The 23957-nt window shown below is 32.3% G+C and overlaps 1 protein-coding gene across 1 annotated transcript in view; it reads right to left on the reverse strand.

Moving 5' to 3' along the window:
* LOC145277549 (unhealthy ribosome biogenesis protein 2 homolog) overlaps positions 1-23957 on the reverse strand; it is a 115787-nt gene that overhangs the window by 70285 nt on the left and 21545 nt on the right. Inside the window, exons 4-8 of the mRNA XM_080129019.1 lie at positions 17283-17414; positions 13611-13754; positions 10995-11125; positions 6754-6871; positions 2928-3013 (exon numbers count right to left, since the gene is read on the reverse strand). Coding sequence (XP_079985145.1) covers positions 2928-3013; positions 6754-6871; positions 10995-11125; positions 13611-13754; positions 17283-17414 — 611 coding nt within the window. The remainder of the gene's footprint in view (positions 1-2927; positions 3014-6753; positions 6872-10994; positions 11126-13610; positions 13755-17282; positions 17415-23957) is intronic.

Here is a 23957-nt window from a genome sequence, read left to right on the forward strand (position 1 = left end):
ATTGTTAATTATTTAAGACTTCTACCCAGCCATGGTTGATGGAACAAGAGCATACTACCTCCATGGATGAAGCACCCTTGGGACAAACTTTGCACAAATCTTTTGCCTCTTCAGTTTCTTGTGAATAATTATGTGTACAGTTCCCACACTGACATCAAACTGTGTACTTACTGTCTCTATAGACACACAATAAAGGATTCCGTTCGAAATTCCCTGCAGATTCCAAAGTTTGACAAGATACAAAGTGCCTTCAAGTTTCCAGACTTTTTTTTGTACAGGCATTTAAAATTGTTGTAAACTCTTGAAAATTCAGTATAACATTGCTATACATCTTATGAGATGACTGACCAATTTTTATGATTTCAGGTTCAAATGAACAGTTATAACAGGAATTGGAATATCCCCTACTCGGTCTGATTGTCACAGCTGGTAAATTTAAAAAATTATATTAATCAAAACATGAGGACACTTTAGAAGAACAATATGCAATAAAATACTGTTTTCAACTTAGTAAAAATGCCACAGAAACATATGGAATGCTTCAGACTGCTTTTGGACCATCTTGCATGAATCAATCATCGGTTTTTGAGTGACATAAGGAAGACAGGGGGTTTAAGGGATGATGAGAGTTGTGGAAGGAGTAAGAAGTCAGAACACCAGACTTGATTAGTCAAATAAAGAATTTCATGGATAAAGACCATTGTGTGTCTATAGAGATGTCAGTGTGGGACTGTATACACAATTATTCAGGATTAACTGAAGATGCAGAAAATTTGTACAAAGTTTGTCCCAAGGGTGCTCCATCCTTGTCACAGACCAAGATGACCAAGATGGGCATCAAGACAGTTCCTCACCCTCCCTATAGTCCAAACTTGCCCCCATGACTTTTAGTTATTCCATAAGCTCAAGGAGATGAAAGAGGCTGTGATGAAGGTTATTGATACGCGCACACAAGAGGATTTTGGAACGGTACAACAAGTACATTGCAGTCGGGGGGATTACTTCGAAGTGGACTAGAGTTTTATGTGTGTACTTTCAATTAAAATGCTCATACGAAAAAAGTTTGGAAACTTATTGAAGGCACCTTTTATATCTGAAAAAGGCTGGAGGTTATATCAGCCAAAACATTGTGAGAATAGCATTCAAGATGAGAATAGTCATCCAAATCATTCAAATTATCAATCCTCATCTAAAAAATTCAGAAACAACACTTCATCTTTTCTGTCCTTGGTCAGTGAAGAAGAAATTCTTCTAGACTGAGACAATTTTTATTTCTGTTCCAACCCAGATTGCCCCTTTTTTTGGAGCAAGAATTCTCATGTCAAACTCTTCCTTTGTGAGGATGTAAGTAAATAGAGACATTTTGGGTTGGAAACACGCAGAAAATAAACTTGAAGCACATAATAAAGAATAAAAAAAAATTTTTTGGAAGAATTACTTTAAAATATGATTGAGAGAGATTGGAAATCACAACATTCCTTTGACCTAATCTCAATCAAACAAACAACGGACAATGATACGTATGATTCATCAAATGTTTGAAACGGAATTTCTCTTCCTTTTCATGTGGAAATTTAGTTTTATGTGGCCTGCTATCGACTAAAGAAAAGGCCTATTAGACATGTGTAAGCAGTGTGATAATGTGTAGAAGTGAAACCTGACCATCAAGAATTGAGGATATGCATTGCATGGATAGAATTGATATGATGGATGTGTAATACGAGTCTTTGCAATATGTTTAGATCTGATGACCTGAACATTATAAGATGTCTGCAGAACAGGTAGCTTAGTTAGTATAGGCATGCTGAAAGAATAAACGAGTTCTTGAATTAGTAGATGTAGAACAGTTGAGATAGCAGGGTCAGTTGGCAGGAGAAGGGTAAAAATTTGTAAGAAAATGATAAGGATGGATTTGAGAGAAAGAAGGATAAATAGAAACTAAACCAGAAATAAGTTAGTTTGGAAGTCAGTTTCTAAAAGCTGACTGAAACATCCTGGGTTATAGAAGCAGACATTCAACTGAATATGATGAGGTATTCTAACATCTTTTTTTTTGTTGTTGTTCCGTCAAGCTATATTAAAATAGATTCATGTGTTTGAATGTACGTCTCAAATTTCTGTTGGATTGACTCAAGAAAATCATTTTTTTTTTAATAAGTTCAAAATTTATTTTTAAAAATGTGATTTTCTTTTGTTTGTGATGTTTTTTTGTTTTTTTTTTCAACAAATTCTACTTTTATCTCTTATTCCCCTTGGTCTCTGCCATTCTCCTTTGGTAACACACAGTCATTGGGTAGATTTGTAATACGACAGTGCTAATTAATAATGACAGAAATTCCTTGAACTGACTCCATCTACTCACAACTCTTGCAATTCAGGAATAATGTATTAATATCAATAATTAATAATAATACAAAACATCAGACTTCATGGCTAAACAGGACCAGCTTGCAAAGACATTTTCATTTTCAAATTTTCATTGTTGTGTTTTTTTTTTATTGTTCTTGTGATGGGCATTTAAATCGACAATTGACAAACTAGTTTGGATTACGTTCTAAAATTGCAGAATTGTTTATATTGTGATTTATATATAACATAAAATATTGTAATTTATATAACATTAAATATCATAATTTATATTTAACATTAAATAACGTAATTTATATATAACATTAAATAACGTAATTTATATATAACATTAAATATCGTAATTTATATATAACATTAAATATCATAATTTATATAACATTAAATATTGTAATTTATATATAACATTAAATATCATAATTTATATAACATTAAATATTGTAATTTATATATATATAACATTAAATGTTGTAATTTATATATATATAACATTAAATATTGTAATTTATATATATATACCATTTAATATTGTAATTTAAAAAAATCATTTAAATACTCACGTTTCTCCTTGTAAATATGAGAGAAAAAAAGTTGGCAAAAAATCCAAAATGGCAGCCTTTGCTTTGTCATTTGGGGCAATTTTATCCTGAATTGAAAATTATTAAGTGATTTAGCACTTGCATTTTATAAAACAAAGATAAGAATTGCAACAAATAAATACAAAGGAGTTTTCTACTTGTCTCACCTTCAAACCAAATGAACATCCACGATATCTAGATTCACTTTTTTCAGTTTTCTTCCATTTTATTCATAGCTTATGTTTGATGTCACTGATTTTACCCAATTCTGATATAAAATCAAAAGCATACAAATAATGTAAGCATACTCTACTGATCTTCCCTCAGAACAACACTTGGACAGACTTGTCTTTACCACAACACATGCACTCATAACCCTTAAAAATAAGAACCTTAGTCCTCTTTATTTTGAGAAATAAAATTATTATATATTCATCTTCATAAATAACAAATACCGCTGAACTATGAAACCTTCCAATTTCTACCGTGAAGGAGGAAAAGAATGTGAAAAAAAAAGTGACGTCTTTGCTGTTGCACGCATCGCCAAACCGGAAGTGACGTAGGTTTAAATTAAGGCTAGTCAATCTAAAAGAAGATGATGACTTTCGAAAATATCAGTGAAAAAAGCGACCCCTCCCTGTAGAATAGTGTCCAGTTGAGGGTGAAAGAATTAATGTTTTTAGCCAATTTTTCGATATTTGTTGTCTGACAGATTGAGCTTCAAAACAATACCAATCTCATGAAAATTTGTCGCATAATCAGTACTGCATCCTTGGACATACCTGGCTTTCATATAGATAGAGAATTGCATCAGTAGTGAAATATTTGCTGGAGCAGTAGAAGGATCCCACCATTTTTCCAATGACCTTGGCAACAGATTTGATGTACGCGTTTCATTTCAGATCAGGAGTAAAGGTCAAACCCAGAAGCTTGTCAAAACATGAAACCTCCTCAAGACGAGAGCCACTCATTTTTAAAATAATTCACAAAAATGTGTTCATATTTTGAGAAGGTTTCATTGTGTGTAATCTATTGCTTAAATCACATTAAAATAATAATTAAAAAAAAACATATTTTATTTTCATACTTCCTTGGTGACCCTTTAATAAATAAATATATATTAACAATTACAAGACGCCTCTCCAGCCACCGCTATCCATGGCAAATCATACCCTACCTGAGAATTCTTCCTTCAAACTCCTCAGCCTAATATTCATGGGCAATATGAACTGGAACAAATACTTTGAGGACATTGCAAAGGCTGCTGCAAAGAAGGTGGGTTCCCTCTATCATGCTAGAAGACTGCTCACACCTATGAGAATCCTGTACCTCCACAAGGCCACCATTCTACAATGCATGGAGTATTGTTGCCATATCTGGGCTGGTACGTCTACCACTAGTCTCTCCCTCTTGGATAGGGTCCAAAAAAGAGTCTTCAATTTAATAGGTCCCACTTTGTTAATTAAGCTCCAACCACTGTCCCATCACTGCAATGTTGAATCTCTGTGTCTATTTTACAAATATTTTAATGGAATGTGCTTGGATGAACTTGTTGCACTCATGCTTCCTTGACGTACATATCCCCAACAAACCTGCTTAGCAATAAAATCTCATCCCTTCACTGTTGAGGTCCCTAAATGCTAGAAAGCTTTCTACTCTAATAGTTTCTTCCTTCGAACAGTTGCACTTTGGAATTCCTTTCCTGCTACCGCTTTCTTGACAGTACTGAAATGCAGAAGTTTAAATGTAATATAAACAAATATCTTGTTAATCTTTCCTAGACATAGCCCCAAATAGTAGCCCCTTATGTCCAAGTGGTGATATGCTTCTCGGTTTGACCTTTACTCCTGATCTGAAATGGAACACGTACATCAAGTCTGTTACCAAGGTCGCTGGAAAGATGGTGGGATCCTTTTACCGCTCCAGAAGACATCTCACTACTGATGCAATTCTCTATCTATATAAAAGCCAAGTACGTCCAAGGATGGAATACTGCTGCCATATCTGGGCAGGAGCTGCTAAAAACAGCCTATCCTGCCTTGACAGAGTACAAAATAGACTTTGTGGCTTAGTGGGAGATGCCCTTTTCTCTACCCTGCAACCTCTCTCCCACAGAAGAGACTTTGCAAGCCTATCCTTGTTTTATCGTTATTTCCATGGCAAGTGCTCGTCTGAACTCCAATCTCTAGTCCCCCCCTTGCCAATCTTTCATGGAAAACACCCGTCTAGCTGAATCCACTGTGAAAAATTTCCCCCACTCTTTATCTTTGCCTAAATCAAAACGTGGATTCCATGAACAAAGCTTCTTTCTTAGAACTGCACGCCTGTGGAACTCTGTTCCGTCTGCCTGCTTCCCACCTGACTACAACTTGGATGTCTTCAAGTCCAACGTTAACAAATTCCTAATGAACCGCCCCCTTAAGTAAACACTTTCAAATCTCCACACTAACGTACTGTACTTGCAATAACCCTTATCCCTGAGTGGCTTCCAGGCCTTGATAAGTGGTGACCACCGCGTAAAAAAAAAAAAAAAAAAAAAGGGGGTGAATGTGAGTAAAAGAATATATATATATATATATATATATATATATATATATATATATATAAGATAACTTCAAAAAGTTTTCAGACTTTTTTTTTTGTATAGGCATTTAAAATTGTCGTAGACTCTTGAAAATTCAGTATGTTATTCCTATATATCTTATGAGATGACTGACCAATTTTTATGATTTCAGGTTCAAATGAACAGTTATAACAGGAATTGGAATACACCCTATTTGATTGTCACAGTTGGTGAATTAAAAAAATGCAATCTAGATGTGAGGACACTTTAGAAGAACAATATGCAATAAAATTCTGTTTTAAACTTGAAAAAATGCCACAGAAACAGATTGAATGCTTCAGACTGCTTTTCAACCACCTTGTATGAATCGAGCATCAGTTTTTGAATGGCATAGAAGATTCAAGTCAGGCAAGGAATATGTGAGGGATGATGAGAGGTGTGGGAGGAGTAAGGAAGTCAGAACACCAGAGTTGATTGGCCAAATAAATAATTTCATGGATAAGGCATGTTGTGTGCCTATAGAGACAATAATTGCACAGTTTGATGTCAGTGTAGGAAATGTACATACACTTATTCGTGAGGACTGAAGATGCAGAAGATTTTCATGAATACACCAGTCCACAACTCCATCCTTGTCACAGACTATTTGACCAAGAAGGGCATCAAGACAGTTCCTCACCCTCCCTATAGTTCAGACCTTGCTCCTTATGACTTTTGGTTATTTCCTAAGCTCAAAGAAACTTATTGAAGGCACCTCGTATATAACCTTTGGGCAATCTGGATAGGTAGGAATAATTTCAACCAAATTTCATGTTCATAGGTCTACTCATTATTTGGATTCTTTAGATTACTGTTCTCATCTTGAGTTATTTTCACAATGGTTCAGTCGATGTAACCTACCACCTTCTTCAGGTGTATCATGTCAAAATCAGGAATTTGCATGGAATTTATTTAATCTATGGAGGTAGCATGCTCTCGTTCTGTCAGGCATGCCTGGATAGAAGTCTTCAGTAATTCGCAATAGTATTTTGAGTGTGGCTCTTGAACCTTCAACATCCAGAAGAGTGTAACTTTGCAACCAAATTTTATTAAGTACTTTATCGTCTATGCCACTATATATATAATCTTTGGACAATCTGGATAATTCTGACTAAATTTCATACTCATATGTCTAATAGAGAAAAAGTTATTAGCAGACAAACATCTTTTTTAGTATAAATTTTAAAGAATTTTTTTTTAACTTACATGATCCGTTAAATTGTTTAAGAGATGAAAGAACTTTTCTATGTGTTTCGGACTGTGTGTGCTGCTCTCCATGTAGCAAGCAACTTTTAAATAACTGTCGTAATGCTTCATCTGATCTCTGGAACAAGCAAAAATAATAAAACAATAAATAAACAAATAAAAAGCAAACATATACTCAAATTTGAAGAAACGCTTTTCTGTGAAGCATCACTTTCAAAAATAAATTTCCAACATTTAGCAACGAAAAAAAAAAAAGCATTTACAGATGTTTCATCAAAATATTTTTTCCTAAACCAACTTTAATATGACCACTGCTTTATTAATTAGTAATTAATAACTGTTAGCTACAGCCATTTAAAACTAATCATATTGTCATTCTTTATTTCTTCACTTTTATCTGATACATTGTTATCTATTATATAAAGGGCAGTTGGTTTGTGTGCATCCAGCTAAAAGTAAAAAACTACAAAACAAACACCACAAAGTTGATATATTTTTGATTATCTTTATCCTGGATGAATAATATCTGAAATTGAAAAATAATTGGAATTCATTTTTTAAATGAGCATTACTACAGATGGCAGTGATTGCTGAGAATGCAGTTAGGAGATTCGAAGTTCCTATCTATCGCGGTTACTACCTGACGAAGGCCAGAGGAATAGTTGGCCGAAACATCGTGAAAAACAACAAACAATAAAGATGAAAACAACAACTAATAAAGATGAGAATAATAGTCCGTAATAAAAATAAATTAATTAATATGAAAAATAATTATTCATTCTTTTTTTGGTAGGTGGGCCGGTTTTCCAACTATTTCTAACATTATCTATTATATAAAGGAGAGGTGAATGACTTACATTATTTTTATTATTTTCAATACATTAAAACAAGAGAGAAATAGATTGGGTGGGGGAGGAGTGGTAGGAGAGGGATGTAAAAAAATGAAGATGAATGAAAGAAGGAGAGGGAGACGGATTGAGAGAGGTAGAAAGATAGATGTGTTAATATAATAGTGTTACACACACTTTTTAATTTTTATGGCCTTAGCAACAACTGATAGCCCCGCTAATGTGTGTGTGTGTGTGTATATGTTTATGGGAAAATATGCTTATTCAATTATATTTCACCTTTTATTTATACCAATCCTTTAATTTATGAAGCTCAATGTTACTACAGAGCATATACAAATAAATGACAAAAAGTCTATATTCCAAATTTCAAGATGTTGAACATCTTACCGTTTATTTCTTTAAGTATGCTGAAACTGACAGCACCTACTCCGTAGTGCAGAAACATTCATGTAATGATGTAAATCTTTTCTATTTATTCTGCCCTTAATTCATCAGAAGAAAAGGAACTGATCAACTTTCAAAGAAGATAAAGTAATATGGGAATGATTACAAAATCCGAAAATAAATTAAAAAATTGATGTAATAATTACATGAATGATTCTGCGCTACGAAACAAGTGCTGTCAAGAATTGAACATTTCAACATGCTTTTAAAGAAATAAACGGTAAGATGGTCAACATCTTGAAATTTGGAATATAGACTTTTTATCATTTATATATATAATATTGCCAGACAACATATCGATTGTGAGAATTTACATTCAAAGGTAACTTTTTAAATCAAATTTTTTTAAAGTGTTATAATTTAAAACCATTTCAATCGTTTAATATAATGAGCAAAGGAGTCAATAAATTAACTTTATAAAACTCTGACTTCTTTTTTAAACAAAATGAGGAAAAAGGGCCAGCAGTTAATAGTTATGGTTAAAAACATTTTATACCGTCTATTTGAACTGTCTATTAAAAAAAACAAAAACAACCTTTAAACTATTTTTGAGATTTAAATTTCAACATTCGTAAAACATCTTTGCAATTTTTATTGCAAAACCTATTATTTTAATGACATTTTTTAAATTCAATTTTCACCCAAAACAAGGCACAGTGCCACTTTGAAGTAGGGAGCTACTATCGGAGACATAAGTTGCAGGGGCATTATGAAGGGAGATGAGTAGAAAGATGTTTGTTCACATTACACTTGAACTTCTGCATGTCAGTACAGTTGGGAAAGCAAAATCCCGGAAGGGAGTTCTAAAGTCTAGCAGTTCTGGGAAAGAAACTATTGGAGTAAAAGGTTTTCTTACACCTAAGGATCTCTACTGTGAAGGGGTGGGACAGAGCATTCACCACATATATTCCTTTATCTATATATATATATATAGAAGCGAAAATGTATGTATGTATGTTTGTATATATGTATGTATGTGTGTTTGTGTGTCTGCTAAAAACTTTCGACAGACAAAACAAAAATTAAAAAACTTGTATCATATTGAAGCTCCATCCTTCGCACGAAAAATATCGAAAAATTGGCCAAAAACGTTAAATTTTTCACCCCGAAATCGACAATTTTCGACAGGGGGGGGGGAGTCAACAAAAACCGTCCTCTCATGATGACGACCGGTCCTACGCATGCGTCAGATGACATCATGACCTGATTTAGTTTAAATAGTTGTACGTTGTGTTAGCGCATTGGTTCATTATCTAAATGTTTTGGGCTCGAATCGTGGTGTGAGATGTCTTCTTTTTTTTTTTTTAATTTTAATATTGAAGCAGGGGTATTTTAAGCTATTTTTTACGTAACGTTCATTTTTCTGTTTTTTTTTTACTTTGCTTATTCTTAGGTTTTCATTAACACCCCCGACCGACCACACACACCCAAAAACACCCGGGTACCCACCAATTTTTTAAAATTTTAATATCGAAACAGGCTTATTTAAGCCATTTTTCACATGTTTTTTTTTTTTTGTTTTAACGTTTGTTTTTCTGTTTTCTTTTTTTTGATTTTTACATTTAACATCGTTCGTTTGCCTTACGTTAGTTTTTTTGTGTTTTTTTTAATGTTTTGGTTACCCCCCCCCCCCGACTATGTATATATATCATGTTCTATCCTGGTAAACCAGAGTAGATTTTCTTGGATAAAATAGTACAAAAACACAATGACATTGTTTTAACTGACTGACACAATCTTTAAACATACCTATTCTATGCAGGATATTAAAAAAAAACAAAAAAAAAAAAAAACTATTTATCAAAAATATAATTTTGTAAAATAATATGCTGCAGAATTTAAACTTTTATCATTTTTAATTAAATCATTAGATATGCAATGAAAAGTGACTAAACTAATAAACGGATCTTAATTATAATTGGTTGGAATCTTTAGGTTTAACTACTTTATTGAAGAAAAGAACAGGAGTGGAGGGGATTTAATTTAAATCAGATTTTGAAATATGAAAAAAAAAAAAAATTTCACCTCCTGTTGGAAATTTATTGGCAAGATATAAAACAAAAAAATAATTAGATTTGTTTCTATTCCTCCACTCCATATAAATAAATATAAATCCGTCTCACAACCCAAAAGTCGGACAACACCATCTGAAGTATCTAAGTGAAGAGAGAAAACAAGTCACACCCTCATCTTTAGCTGAAATGAATTTGAAAATGTGTTAGTTATTCATTTAATTATCTGACAAAATATTTCAGAGGATTTGATTTGTATATATTACGTACTCTGTAAGATTGTTCATATTTGTATAATTTTTTCATTAAAAGTTGATCATTTATGATTTGCATGAATGATCTCATTTCAACATCAAGAAAAAAAACATTAAAAAATTTTTTTTTCTCATTGCATGTGTATTATAATTGGATTTCTAAAAAAATCAAAATAATACATTTTGAGTAAAAACACCAGTGTGTACTTAGGTGCCATGTCGAATATTCTCGATCACCCATTTTTTAACTTGAAATGGCAGAATTTGACTGAAACAAGGGAGATGATTCAGTTTGCTATATGGAATAGAAGAAATATTTTTAAGAAAAAAGTGACATCAAAATAATAGCAATTTATTTAAATAACGAAAATTAAATAAAAATAAAGTATAATAAAATATACACATATTGGTCATTCAAAAAAATAGAATTATTAAGACTATAGTTATCTCCCCTGGATTCTGACAACTCTTTCAAATTAAAAAATACAATAAAACTTCATACTTTGATAAATTTTATTTTATTTGTAATTATTTTTATACTCTATTACTTTTCATAATTTTTGAATTTTTACTAATTTTAACATAAGACGCAAATACATGTTTTTATTTAAAATGCATTATTTTAATTTTTTTTAGAAATCCGCTTATAATGCACAAGCACTCTTTTTACTTTTACTCACTTGTCCAGTAGAGTATTTTTCAAGATGGCCGCTAGCAAAGATGAAATTCCTTGATAGTTAGCATGAGACTTACACAAGAAAATCAAAATGACGCAATTTAGAAAAAGCTTGTCACAAAATAGACCATAAATCTGAAATAAAAAATATATCAATAAAGTAATGGTAATAATTAGAAAGTAAAAGTAGTTCTTCGTTATTGTAGCGAAATCCAACACCCAAAGAAATGAGTTTTCATTAACAAAACAATGACTACTTACTCTTTTTGTCAATTTCAACAATAAGCAATGTTATCAACCTAATTATCATGTCACAATTAGTTCAATATTTATAGAATATTACATAAAACACATATTTCCATGATTCAACAAAAAAATGATTTTGCCATGTTTGTTTTGTCACATGTGCTGTAAATACAAAGGAAATAAGTCATAATTTGAATTGGCCAAAGTTTTAGACAGTCTCCAAAAATGAATTACCTCTCCTACTAATATACGCGCTCTTCAGTTATTTCTAATTTCTTTAAAAACTACTTTCTTTAATAATTAATTTTCTACCTCATCGTTTTTTGTAATTTTTGTATATTTTCATCACTGCAACATGACACTTCAATAGATATCATTGGTTTCACTTGAAATTTAATATTTCAATTTTAGCTACAATAATGGAGAATCATAAAAATTTTGTCTCATATTTTATCATATGACTTTTTTATACAATGACCACAACTTGAAACATGTTAAGTCATTGTATATGGTAAAAGATTAATGGAAAAAAAAGTTGAGTATTTAGATATAATATTACTTTGGTCATTGGAGAGCAAGATGTCAGTTCACATTACACTTGTTGGGGAAGCAGGGACCCGAAAGCGAATTCCAAAGTCTAGCGGTTCTAGGGAAGAAACTTCTGGAGTAGAAGGCTCTCTTACATCTAGGGATCTCTACTGTGAAAGGGTGGGATTTAGCTGCTTGTCGGATTTGTTGGGCGTATTCACGTCGAGGGGGTACAAGTGCTTGCAGTTCATCGGAGCATTTACCGTTAAAGTACTTGTAGAACAGGCAGAGGGATGCAACATTTCGTTGATGGAACAGAGGCTGAAGCTTAGATGACAGTTTAGGACCTATTAGGTTGGCAACTCTCTTTTGAACCTTGTCAAGGAGCGAGAGACTAGTAGCAGATGTACCAGCCCAAATATAACAACAGTACTCCATACATGGGCGAATGATGGTCTTAGAGAGGTACAGGATACTTTCAGGCGTTAGTAGCTTTCTAGCTCAGTAGAGAGAACTTACCTTCTTCACAGCGGTCCTGGCAATGCTTTCAATGTAATTGTTCCAACTCATGTTTCCTGTGAGTGTTAGGCCGAGGAGTTTAAAAGATGTACTTTCAGATAAAGAGTCTTTGGCCATTGCTATTCGTGGTAGAGAAGGTTTCTTGTAATTATTGGAGGGAACAAGTTTAGTCTTGGCAGCATTGAATGTGACCATCCACTTTTGTCCCCATTCCACTACAGATTGGAGGTCATCCTCTAGTGTTTCTGCCATTTCTTTAGATATGTGTTCATTTGTTTTCCTGTCGTGTCTGTTATAGAGCATGGTGTCATCAGCATATATACCCATCTCACAGACAATTTTGTTAGGAAGGTCATTTACGAATGTTAGGAATAATAGAGGTCCAAGGATAAACCCTTAAAGCACTTGAGGTTTGGGTATTGCTGAGATGAAGAATTAATTTGTGATGTAATCCTCCATACCTTTCTGCCTGAGTGGCTCAAGTTATTTGTTGGTGGGCAGCTGAGAACAGGAGTGACAATCATCTGAATGAATGAATGATTGAACTCTCATGTCTACAAGTGATTGGGTTTTTTAAGCTGCAGAATCATGATTGACTAACCATCCCTTGTGACTTTGCCCAGGAATGCTGAGTGAGGAGCATAATGGTTTAAGACTTGCAAGCGCAAGTTAAAAAAAAAGTACAATAAATCAAAATATTTTATGTTAAATAAGAGAAGATTAATTAAGCCATGATAAAATAAAAATGAATGAATAAAAGTGATAGAAAATAAAATTATACAAATAAAAATGAATAAAAAATAAATAAAAGTGAATACAAAAATAAATGATAGGAAATTAAAGAATGAATAAAAATATAAATGATAAAAATAATGATAGAGTATGATAAAAATAAATTATGATAAAAATATATTATGATAAAAATAAATTATGATAAAATAAATTATGATAAAATAAATAATAAAAATAAATTATGATAAAAATAAATAATAAAAATAAATTATGATAAAATAATGATAATGATAAAAATAAATTATGATAAAATAAATAATGATAAAATAAAGAATGATAAAAAATAAATAATAAAAATAAATTATGATAAAATAAATGATGATAAAAATAAATTATGATAAAATAAATAATGATAATGATAAAAATAAATTATGATAAAAATAAATTATGATAAAAATAAATTATGATAATGATAAAAATAAATAATGATAAAAATAAATTATGATAAAATAAATACTGATAAAAAATAAGAAATGATAAAAATAAAAATGAATAAAAAAAAAAAAAAAAGAAGGTATTTTCTTTTCCCACTTGCCTGTTTTTGATTGGGATTTGTCCTTTGACTGTTGTTATAAACCTCCGCAAGGATAGACAAGAGTTGTTGAAGGTCTGGATTGAGAGTGTCAGTTTTGAGTAATTGTTGAATGCTTACTGTACATATGTCAGATAACATGCAGACCTAGAGACACAAAACAAAATAGATTTTTCCTTATTTCTTTGTAAAATGGATGCCCAAGGGAACATAAATCAAAATGTTTTTATTTAATTCAATTTTTTTTTAATTCAATTTTCACCTCCAAACAAGGCACAGTGCCACTTTGAAGCAGGGGGCTACTATCGGAGACATAAGTTGCAGGGGTATTATGAAGGGAGGGAGATGAGTAGCAAAATGTCTGTTCACATTACACTTGAACTTCTGCATGTCAGTACAGTTGGGAAAACAGAATCCCGGAAGGGAGTTTCAAAATGCAGTACCATTTCTGATTTCTAATTTTAATTGTAATGAAATTATACAAAATTATATTGATTCGCAAAATTTGAACATATCCATTTATTTTCCCAATATTTTCTATGCTTGTACATGTTACTTTTAATTCATAGGGTTAGATTGCTTAGATTGTTTTTGGTTTGTTAATTATGACCAAACAGAAGTGTTAGGTAATTTTCATTTAATTTTTATTTCTTAGCATCTCCAGAAGACACATAGAAATGATTTTGACTCGGCACCTTAACTCATATTAAATTAAAAATTATTTGGACATTACATCAGCCGAAACCTTGCACAAATAACAACCAAGATGAGAACGCTAGTCCAAATAACTCAATTTATCGATCCTCATCCAAAAAATTCTGAAGCATGAATGTAAATGTTTTGTGAAATTGCACATTTCCTGCTTTTCAAAATCCTGTGAGTTTTAAATGTCGATAGAAAAACTATTGAATTATAATTTCATGAAATGAAGAAATAAATTTATTTAATTAGGCTTTGAGGACTTCAGTATAACCGACATTTAAATGAGTATATTTCTTTTCATAAGAAAATAGGGAGCATAGTGGTGGGGCATATCACCCTTGCTATTCTTGGACATTTTAATAAATTAAACTATCGAATTAAATTAAAAATCAAATCAAAACAGAATTTATATTTTTTTTATAAAAAGTAAAGAATAATTTTTTTTTTAAGAAAAAAAATTTATTCTGAGGTCAAAGCAGATAAAGAAGCTGAGTTAACAAAATATTTTTGTTTGTCTTAACCAGTTGTAAGCAACCATAAATTAGAAATATAATGTAGATTATACATATAACTAATACATTAATTCCAAGTGTATTTTAATGCACATTACTGATACGAGCAATAAGAAAGTTGGGCATTTATCCAGATTAACCTCAATATCAAAAAGTGTTTGTAAAAAGAAAATGACCAAAACTGCACAAAGATGTTATGTACTTACCTGCTAGGTTTAAAAAAACTACTCAAATTCATCTAGTATTTTTTAAGAAAAAAACACATTGGTGCTTGTTGTAAGATACAGATTGATTTTTAATATGTGGTTTTAAGCAAAACCAACAGTACTTATGTCGAAAATAGTAATATAACCAAAAATTATGAAAATTCATCAAGTAGAACAACTGTGTACTTTTAGTAAAAAGATTCTTGCTCTGGTTTAAAACTGTATGTCAGTCATTTAAGTAGTGACAAGGAAGATAAGTCAGTTTTGCAAAAAACAAACAAAAAAAACATTCAAACAGCAAAAACAAATAGAATTTATTTTCATAAATATTTTCATAAATATTAAATTTTTTTAAACAACAAACAACAGAAATAGTAATTTCAATTCTATTTTCATAAATTTATATAAAAAATATTTATGTCTCTTATATTCGCAATCTTCAACATATTCACATCTAGGGAAAATACAATTTCCCACTAAAATTATTTTAAAATAATTTTCTACACAATGAATTCTTGTAATTTTTGGATATATTACTATTTTCGACATGACAATTTAGTAAGTACTATTGGTTTTTGCTTAAAACCACACATTTAAAAAAATCGATCTGTCGGCTATCATAAGAAAAACACATTTGTAACAGCAAAATGTCTCATCTGTCATTTTTGGCTTACATTAATATCAATAGCCAAGAGATATAATTCAACACAGAGTCATCATCATAAAACCTAGAAATCGTTTACCAATCAAATTTGATTTGATTTTATAAAATGGATGAATCTGTGTAAATTTTGGTGTACAACTATTTTTTTAAACAGGTATGAGCATAATAAAGTTTTTGTGAAATTATTTTTTATGTTTGAGTAAAACTGGGTAAAAGTGCCAAAAATTGTGCTATGCAGCACTTATTGCAGCCCCATAAAATCTTTGTCTGTAGAGGTCGAGCAAAAGATGACAGGTTTATGCAGTCCGCCAAACAGACACAAGAAAGGATTATGGTTTTAATTCCTGACCACATGATCTTTTTACCAAGGGACATAACTAGTGATAAAACGATTCCAATATTTTTCTCCAATTCTGATATAATTATCTATTCAGATTCTTTTTAAATAATTAAACATTTTGCTGTAGAGTTCTATGGTTTCTGGGAAGGGTAGATTATTGTAAATACGTGTGTAATATGTACATACATTTGAGGAAACTTAAAAGTGCACTTGTGAGTAGTAGGTTTCTATAGATTTCAGTTTTACTGGTAGTTTAAAATATATAAATATATATTTTATTAGTAGTACAAGTAATGGAAAATTAAGTTTTAAATAATAGCATCGTTTTTGGCATTGGAAAATAGGCAAAAAATTTTCTAATTCAGAAGTTCTAATTTTTCGGATTCCAATTGATCGTCCCAACACTAGACATAACTCTGGCTATATAAAAACAATTTCTCCCAAAGGATCCATTAATAACAAAAAAATAGGTGCTTTTTTACATTGGTAATCTTTTAAACCAACACATTTCAAGTGAAAACATTACATACTTACGCATCATGCCAAAATTAGCATAAATTCCAAAACATCACAAAAAGGATCCAGTAGATGAGGTGCTAGAAGTATTTTAAATAAAACGTTGGCCATAATTACAATCTCAGATATTGTGCTTAAAGATGGCGGACACTTAATTTATTTAAATTAAAGTCAAGTTTGTCAAACTGAATTGGTCACACAACTCTGACATGATAAAACCCGATAATTCGATAAATTGTATTTTTACTTGTAATTTTTTTTTCTACTGGATCATTTTTTGCAATTTTTTATACCATTTGTACTTTTTTTCTTCTTTTTTTAAGATAGTCACCACTTATCAAGGCCAGAAGGCAACTCGAGGATATGGGTTAATAAGTGTACAGTGGTCACTAAAACAACAGCATAGTGATTGTTAGTGATAGAAATCGGGTAAAATTTAATTATTTAAGGCAACATGTTAACAAGAATTTTACATTAAACTTGAAGGCAACCAAGTTATAGTTAGCGGTCCTGCAGAATAAAATTTCACAGGCGAGCAGTTCTAGGAATGAAGCTTTGATCATAGAATTTGCATTTAGATTTAGGCACAGATAGAGTGTGGGGGAAATTGTTGATAGTCGTCGCTAAATGCACCTGAAATGCATTGGTTCAAAAGCTCACCAATCTACACAAGTATGAAAAAGAAAATACCATTTGACATATTTTGGATGCAAAACAGTAAGAAATATTACTTACCACATTGTTTATGTTGGATGTAAATAAATGTGACAATGCTGGAGACGTAAAAAGAGATTCACATGATTCTAAAATGCTGCCTCTGTAGGGAACCGTTTCTGTGGCCAGTTGGTTCATCATAAGAATAACAACCTAAAAAAAAGCAAAGAAGATTATATTAATTTTTAGAAATGGTTTTTGGTTTATTTATCAATTTTTTAGGGATTAATACCAAATCATACTATCTATAAATCACTATTTTTATGCAGAATTTCACACTAGCGTTGGGATAATTAATTGGAATTGAAAAAAAAAAATCAGAACTTTTTAGGGTATCAGAATCGGAAAAATTTAAGCCTATTTTCAGTTCATTGTTTTTATTTAAAACTTAATTTTCCATGACTCATATTAATGATGAAATAAGTATTATTTATTGATTTTAGACTACCAGTAAAACTAAAATCTATAAGCCACATCCAGAGGTGTCTTTTTAAATTTGAGAAAATATAAGTACATATTATATGGGCTTTGTGATAATCCGACACCTCCCTCAACCTTCACAAAAAAATAACAACAACTCTGGCTTTCAAACATATCTCATACATATTTTATTTTAAAACTTAATCATTGCTTCTATCACGGAAATCAATCGCAACCCTGACTTAAATATCACGGTAACTAATGTATTCTTGCAGCATTTCAAAATAACACCGCAGACAGACAACACACAGACTTTTAACCGATTTTTTTTCTTCTTCAACTTAACATCATGGCAAAAAAAAAAAAAAAAAAAAGAAAAAACTGTATAAAATTCATAGGAAGGAGTATAACTCCGAAATATTAATTTTAAATAAATAAATATTTGTTTATTTTTCATAATATTGCATTGTAATTTGGCTTTTAAATATATTGCATACATATTTCATTTTTAATAATAACTCTATATATAGAAATTTAAAAAGAATTGGAATAGTTAATTGTGAATTTAGAACAGAATTTTTTATTGTTAACACAAATGTAAAATATTAATGAAAATCTCACGATAAGTTTATCAAAATATTGGATACAATATATAAAAAGGAAAAACATTAGGGTGTTTGCAAAGAAAATTATATCTACAGTTAAAAATAGTTAAAAATAGAAGACTTTCTGCTACGTTTTCTCTAAAAAAAAAAAAAACATACTATCTTTGGGCGATTTTAGAATCAGAATAGGTAATTGTATTGGAATGATGTAAAATATTGAAATCGTTCCATCACAAGTTAATACCTTTCCAAAGAGTATTAGTGTGTAAATGAGAGAAATTGTTTTATGACTTGCGTGATATGACAGACAGGTTTTACAAAAAATTGACAGGAGCATCCAGTTCAAAAAGTTCATCCAGGGCAAAAAGTTCATCTACTCTAAATATCTATGAACATTTTGTGGTTGTTCCTGTTTTGGCGGAGTATGTATACAATATCTCTAGGAGAGGAAGAGAGTGGGAGAGAGAGAGAGAGAGAAAAGTCAGAAAAAAGAATACCTGAAGAAAAATAAAAAATTACATTGACCGAAACGTGAAAAAACACTCAAGATGAGAACAATAGTCCAAAGAGTCCAAATAATACGAATAACCAATCCTCATCTGAAAAATTCAGAAACGCGAGTAATTTTCTTTTTACTCATTCTAATTCTCAATTGCTAAAATAAATTTAATAAAATTGTTCAATCAGATGGTAGCACGTGGAACTGTTATAATCAATAGTGACTTTTGTCCAGGGTTTGAATCTCATGTGTTTATTGCGTCTAGCCACACGGAGAAGACATGAAACAGTTATCTGTGGATAACATCTCTATATATATAAAAGCGAAAATGTATGTATGTATGTATGTGTGTATGTTTGTGTGTCTGCTAAAAACTTTCAACAGACAGAACGAAAATTCACAAACTCGATATCATATTGAAGCCCCATCCTTTGCTCAAAAAATATCGAAAAATTGGCCAAAAACGTTCATTTTTTTCACCCCGAAATCGACAATTTTCGACAGGGGGAGGAGGGTGTCAATAAAAACGGTCTTCTTGTGACGACGAGCGGTTCTACGCATGCGCCAGATGACGTCATGACCTGATTTACTTTAAATAGTTAAAAAACTGAACAAATTTCATGTACGTCGCGTTAGGTCAGTCGATTAGCACGTTGGTTCATTATCTAAAGGTTTTGGGTTCGAATCGTGGTGTGAGATGTCTTTTTTTTTTTCAATTTTTTAAATTTAAATATTGAACCAGTGTTATTTAAGCTATTTTTTACGTAACGTTCGTTTTTCTGTTTTTTTTTTTTTACTTTGCTTATCCACCCCCAACCACACACCCAAAAACACCCGGGTACCCACCGATTTTTTTAATTTTAATATCGAAACAGGCTTATTTAAGACATTTTCACATGTTTGTTTTCCTGTTTTCATCGTTCGTTTGCCTTACGTTAGTTTTTTTTTTCAATGTTTTGATTACCCCCCCCCCTGCTTAATTAAAACGTTTTCTTTTTTTACTTCGCTTATAACAAACAAACCTGGTCATTGATGTCGTCATCGTAACGATCGACGACTTCCGAGCGCGCACCTGTCAATTTGGTTCTTACTTAAATAAATTCAAACATCTTTCACTAACTCATTCTGGCTGGCCGATTTTATTTTCAAACATTGCCTCAGGGCTTCGGGTTCGATTCTGTCCCCCCCCCCCAGTTCTTTTTTATTTAACACCATACATACCTCCAAACACCCGGGCAACGCTGGGTACCCCCGCTAGTTTATTATAAACCTTAGCTAGTCACAGAAGCATTCTATATTTCCTCTAAAAGCATTTTTATTGACAGACAATTGTTTCAGACGATTTCAAGAACATATGCTTTTATGATATACGAAATATCACAAATATTCTTGAAAACTTCATCAGTGTATAAAATTTCGAAAAAAATTTTAAAATGCATCCAACATTCATTTAATTTATACACATTTATTTTCTCACTCAAAATTAAAAAGGAAACCTTATTTAAAAGTGTTCATCATAACTGTTTTTTGATTTTTGTTTAAAGCGTTCATATTCAATTGACAAAAAAAAAACCATTTCAAAGTGAATACATAAAGAATAATTATCACCGCAAATTATTTGTACTTAATTATTTTTTTTCTCATTTCTTACTCTTTTATTCTCTTCTATATCGTAAACTTACTTTGCTTACTTAATGTTTGCTTGTGACCGGTAAACAGGAGTTAAATCTTTTATAGAGTCCTACCAGAGGCTCAAAAAATGTTCCTTGATACCCGCTTGCTAGACACTCAGCATTATAAGGCAAGAATCAAGAGCAAGTGGAGCAATCCAGAGAAAGGATCGGCACTCTCCTTTACATCTTGGTGTGTTAGCCAATAAAAATGAATATTTTGAGTCATCCTCATCTACATTCGATTCATTTATTTTATAAGAGTAAAGTTTTTCTTAATTTATAATCAAACTCCTTGGCTTAACATTTGCGGGCAATATGAACTGGAGCAAATACATATAGGACATTGCAAAGGTTGCTACAAAGAAGGTGGGTTCTTTCTATCGAGCTAGAAGACTACTCACACCTGAGAGTATCCTTTACCTCTACAAGACTACCATTCGCCCATGCATGGAGTATTGTTGCAACATCTGGGCTGGTGCATCTACCACTAGTCTCTCCCTCTTTGATAAGGTCCAAAAAAGAGTTGTCAATCTAATCGGTCCCACTTTATCAACTAAGCTTCAGCCCCTGTCCCATCGCCGCAATGTTGTATCACTGTGCCCGTTTTACAAATATTTGAACGGAACATGTGTTCTGATGAACTTGTTTCACGTGTACCCCCTCGACATCCATATCCCCGATAAACCTGCTTAGCAATAAGATCTCACCCCTTCACTGTTGATGTCCCTAAATGCCAGAAAGCTTCTTTTTTTTTTTTTATTACATTTTCACCCCAAACAAGGTACATTGCCACTTTGGTGTAGGGGGCTACTATCAGGGACATAGGCATCAGAGTTACTGTATAGGGAGTTGGGCAGCAAGCTGTCGGTTCACGTTACACTTGAACTTATGCATATCAGTACAGTTGGGGAAGCAGGGACCCGGAAGGGAATTCCAAAGTCTAGCTGTCCTGGGGAAGAAACTACTGAAGTAGAAGGCTCTCTTACATCTAGGTATCTCTACTGTGAAGGGGTGGGATTTAGCTGCTTATCAGGTTTGTCGGAGGTATTTACGTCGAGGGGGCACAAGTGCTTGCAGTTCATCAGAGCATTTACCGTTTAAGTACTTGTAGAACAGGCAGAGGGATGCAATGTTTCGTTGACGAGACAGGCTGAAGTTTAGATGACAGTTCAGGAACTATCAGATTGGCCACTCTCTTTTGAACCTTATCTGGGAGCGAGAGACTAGTGACAGATGTACCAGCCCAAATATAACAACAATACTCCATACATGGGCGAACGGTGGCCTTCTAGAGGTACAGGATACTTTTGGGCGTTAGTATCTTTCTAGCACGGTAGAAAGAACCCACCTTCTTCGTAGCGGTCCTGGTGATACTCTCAATGTAATTGTTCCAACTCATGTTTCCCGTGAGTGTTAGGCCGAGGAGTTTAAAAGCTGTACTTTCAGATAAAGAGTCATTAGCCATTGCTATTGGTGGTAGAGAAGGTTTCTTGTAGTTATTGAAGGAAACGAGTTTAGTCTTGGCAGCATTGAATGTGACCATCCATTTATGTCCCCATTCCACTACTGATTGGAGGTCATCCTCTAGTGTTTCTGCCATTTCTTTAGATATGTGTTCATTTTTTTTCCTGTCGTGTCTGTTATAGAGTGTGGTGTCATCAGTATCCATCTCACAGGCAATTTTGTCAGGGAGGTCATTTATGAATATTAGGAATAACAGAGGTCCAAGGATAGACCCCTGAGGCACTCCCACATTTATATCACATTGTTTAGATGTACGACCGTCGAGGACAACCTGGATTTTTCTCTTATCTAAGAAGGATTTAATTATGTTATGTATTCTTCCAGTGATACCATATGATCTGATTTTCCTGAGAAGACCTTCATGCCATATCCTGTCAAAAGCCTTAGATATATCTAGAGCTACCGCTCTACCCTCCCGCACTTTGTCCAGTGACTGGTATATACGTTCTTAGATTACAGTTAGGATGTCTGCTGTGGAACAGGCTTGCCTAAATCCATATTGTTGGTCAGTCAGAAGTTTAGCATCTGTAAGGTGATGGACTAGAGCTTGGTTAATTATGGTCTCAAATATTTTGGCGAAAAGTGGGAGGAGGCTAATGGGGCAATAATTTACTTTCTAATAGTTTCTTCCCTCGAACAGCTAGACTTTGGAGTTTGCTGCCTGCTTCTCTAGTTGTACTGATATGCAGAAGTTCAAATGTAACATAAACAAATACTTGTTAATCTTTCCTAGACATGGCCACAAATAGTAGCCCCTTACGTCCAAGTGGCGATATGCTTTGTAAGGGGTGAACATGAGTAAAAAAAAAAACAAACAAAAAAAAACATTATTTTCAGTTTATTTCTACAACAAATCATTTTCACTTCTACAGTAAAAAATTATTTCCAGTGTGGTTGGTATATGTGTGCATGATTGGTCTAATAGATATTGCCAGAAGACTATGGAATCGGTAATGCAGAGTTCAGAAACTTATTATTTGAATTCTTTGGACTACTATTCTCATCTTGAGTGTTATTCTCACAATGTTTCGGTGGATGTAACCTCTAATCTTCTTCAGGTGTATCTTGTTGAATTTTGGAATCTGCACAGTATTTCAAATGGAATACTTTATTTAATCCATGAGGGTAGCATGCTCTCATTTCGCCAGTTATGACTGCATACATCTGAAGAAGGTTGGAGTTTACATCACCCGAAACGTTGTGCAAATAACACTCAAGATGAGAACAGTAGTCCAAAGAATCCAAATAATCAACCCTCATCTCAAAAATCCAGAAATCTGATGGAACAGTATGAATCCAAAATTTACCCGTAGTTATGATCATTAAACAAAAGAGGCTTATTTTTGTTCACGCACCACTCGCATGTACTCACGCTTTTTAAATTCTTTCAATTCATATGTATATAAGTAAAATTAAAATAAGTAGTTTGTTTTAAAAGTCAATCTGATATTGTTTTACTTTTAATTTTGCATTTGCATCAGCATTTCATAAGAATATATAATTAAAAGCAAAGATAGAAGAATTTATGGTTCTTGTCCCCATATTAAAAAATAAAAATAAAGAAAAATCTGTATGATTTACAGACCTGTGATGTACCTATTTACTATGCCTCCCCACGGGACAGAGTTAGACACCAGGGTCGTTTTTTAACGTGGAGAAAAGGTACAAAAATAAAAATTGTCTCAGTTGTGAAGGATTTCTCCTCCACCGAAAGAGAACAAGAAATAGAAGTGCAGCATCTGAAGAACAGATACTACACTTTGATCTTGTCCCGAAGGCATCACATAAATTGATCAAGTAGTTTTACTTTGAAATAAAATCATTTTTAAGCAATTAATAGAAATTCGTAAGCATTACAATAAAACTCTTGTCAGTTTGAATTATGTTGAATCATCTCCCTTTATATTTTTAAGGCTTTTTTCAAGATTGCGAGCAAGACAGCTGCTCTTTAGTTATTCATAAAATTTGATTTTCT

This window comes from Euprymna scolopes, chromosome 6 (genome assembly GCF_053919585.1).
Source record: "Euprymna scolopes isolate OS-2025 chromosome 6, ASM5391958v1, whole genome shotgun sequence".
Classification (NCBI taxonomy): domain Eukaryota; kingdom Metazoa; phylum Mollusca; class Cephalopoda; order Sepiida; family Sepiolidae; genus Euprymna; species Euprymna scolopes.